The sequence below is a fragment of the Halyomorpha halys genome, unplaced genomic scaffold, assembly GCF_000696795.3.
Source record: "Halyomorpha halys isolate HHAL.00 unplaced genomic scaffold, Hhal_1.1 Scaffold159.1, whole genome shotgun sequence".
Classification (NCBI taxonomy): Eukaryota; Metazoa; Arthropoda; class Insecta; order Hemiptera; family Pentatomidae; genus Halyomorpha; species Halyomorpha halys.
The window spans coordinates 354,445-357,030 of record NW_027109188.1 but is presented as its reverse complement, the minus strand read 5'-3'; the positions used below and the strand labels follow the sequence as shown (position 1 = coordinate 357,030).

Genomic DNA, 2,586 nt, shown 5'->3' with positions numbered 1-2,586 from the left:
TTTGCTCATTGGGCTTTCGTTCCACATAGATTTTTCGTTCCACGTTCTGACAAGGTTTACGATCGATGAAAAACCATTTGATATCCATCAGCACTCAAATTAAACAAATTTTAGTGTAATATTAAGTAGTTTATAACGGTTACCTTCGTAGCGATAATAGTTTTTATGAATTTTTTTTGTGAACAATTACAAATCACTTTTTTAAAACAAATATTATGAAATTTACAACTCGATGAAATAATGATGAGGATATACGTCATTACCTCCTTAATAGTAAATTAGACAATCTTTGAATAGAGAGCTTGTACGTTTCATAGTTCCATAGATTTCCCACAATAAATTCACTAATTATATTATATAATATTTTTCAGTTTATTTTTTATGAAATGTTTCTTTTAAAAATATTTCGGGAACAATTGAACATAGCTCTGTTACGGCTCATATTCTAGTAAACTTTTCTCAACGTTAAATGCTGTTCTGCTAGGTTTTCTATTATTGTGGTTTCAAAGATATAGACCTAAGTATAATAAATAAATTTTTTTTTAAGTTTTGAAACAACGTATGCCAATAACACATGTTTGATCTCTATTAATAATAACCCATTAATCGTATCCGAAACTCTCCAGTCCCATATCACAGCTCTCGAAGCATGATTTCGTAATTCTAGAATTAAGATAAATTTCAACAAATCCCATCAAATCACCTTTACCCTTCGTCGTAAACCTACCGACTGCCCTAGAGTTTCATTTCATAATGTTACCCTTACCCCTGTCGAACAGATCCGCTACCTTGGACTACATTTGGACAAACGATTAACCTGGAATCCTCACACAGGGCTGAAAATACTGGAAACTGCACGTCGATTTCGACTATTACAGCACTTACTAGACAAACGGTCTAAACTTCCAACACATTACAAAAGACTGATCTACATGACTGTAATAAGGCCTGGACATATAGAGTTGAGCTTTGGGGCTCCACTAAAACCTTCGAATTCCTCTCGTATTCAATCTTTACAATCCAAGATCCTTCGTAAAATTCTCAATGCTCCTTACTTTGTCACATAAAGACCTTAATGTTCCGTATGTAACCGATCTAGCCCGAACCAGATATCACTCTTTCAATTATAAACTCTCTAACCACTCAAACCCCCTAGTTTCTAATCTTGCATCCTCTTCCATTCCTGACAATCCTCCGAGGCGCCTGAGAAGAAGATGGCCTGGCCACGAGACCAGCTGATGTAAAAGGTCATTAGAGTGCTACCAGTGGGTAGTTTCTCTACACGCCTGTATCACTCCAATTTAACTGATATCAGATTTACTAAATGTATTATAATGTACAGTTGTAAATAGCAATAAATAAATATTTTAAAAAAAAGTTTTGAAATAGACACCATTTTGTATTCCCCTAACTATACTTGACTCATCAATTTTGACCAGTAGAGACTTAGTTTTCATAATTGTGACCACTCTGGGCTGCCTTTTTAGCTTCACTTTTTCTTGCCAGCTAACTCACTCCATTATACTCCTTAGTTTTGATGTGTTAATACAGATGTACAAGAAATATTTTAATAATCGTTATATGGATATGAGACATTAATATTTACCAAGCACTTGTTGTGGTGGACATGGCCGACATACTCGTTCTGGTGGACATGTCGGGCACTTCGGGCAGTTCTTGGAATGCTTCTTCTCTGAAGAATCCGAAGAATCGGAGGAACTCGAAGAATCCTTCTTCTTCTTGCTCTTGGCGAGGGTTGCCTGGACGAGGAGCACGACAACAAGAGCTACAAGAAGTTGCTTCTTCATTGTTCTCTGGTGATGTGCCTTGGTCAGAGAAATCGTTATTTTTATACTAGCAATGCTGTTTCTCTATCAACAACTGTGTCAATAACTGTCAATTAGATGTGTTTGCATTTCGCTAATTGAAGTATAAAGGTAATTATGAATGCATCTTCCGGTTCCTTGAAGCATGTACACTTAGGTGACATTTATTATCTCTCGACATTAACGTGGTTAATTGAAATATATTGAGGATTGTCTATGAAGGCCTTAACTATTAAAAATTGTTTTAACACACATTTAATTATTTTTTAAGTGGGGAATTGAGAAACATGTTAAAGTCAAAATCTTATTTGGGCCGATACAATTAGGAAAGGAAAAAAACTTTATTCAAATATACAGCATACTTAAACTTAGTCAAACAATTTTTTCTTAAATTTATATGTAGGATGGGCATAGTAAAATAAATTAAATGTTTTTTTTTTTCTGGTCTTATTTATATCTTATTATATCTTAGGTATATCTTATTATTTTATTTTTGTTTATATTTTTATTCAATATTTAGTTTCTTAACCCAATACTTATTTTCTTTTTTTTTCCTCTCTTTAGCAAACATAGAATAAAATTGAAATATAAATAATAAATATTTTAAATAGAATTTAAGCTCTTAACGAGGTATCAATAAAAAATCGTATGTTTTTTTTAAAATAATTTATTTATTGATATTTACAACTGTATACACATATATACAACAAGTAAATTTGCTGTAGGTGACATAGTAACATGATAAAAACATGTGGAGAAT

General features: G+C 32.7%; 1 protein-coding gene across 1 annotated transcript in view; it reads right to left on the bottom strand.

The window, feature by feature from the left end:
* LOC106678787 (D-galactoside-specific lectin) overlaps positions 1-1,840 on the bottom strand; it is an 11,904-nt gene extending 10,064 nt beyond the window's left edge. The window contains exon 1 of the mRNA XM_014417538.2: positions 1,607-1,840. Within this exon, the coding sequence (XP_014273024.1) occupies positions 1,607-1,808 (202 nt within the window). The 5' untranslated portion in view covers positions 1,809-1,840. The remainder of the gene's footprint in view (positions 1-1,606) is intronic.
* Positions 1,841-2,586: the final 746 nt, after the last annotated feature.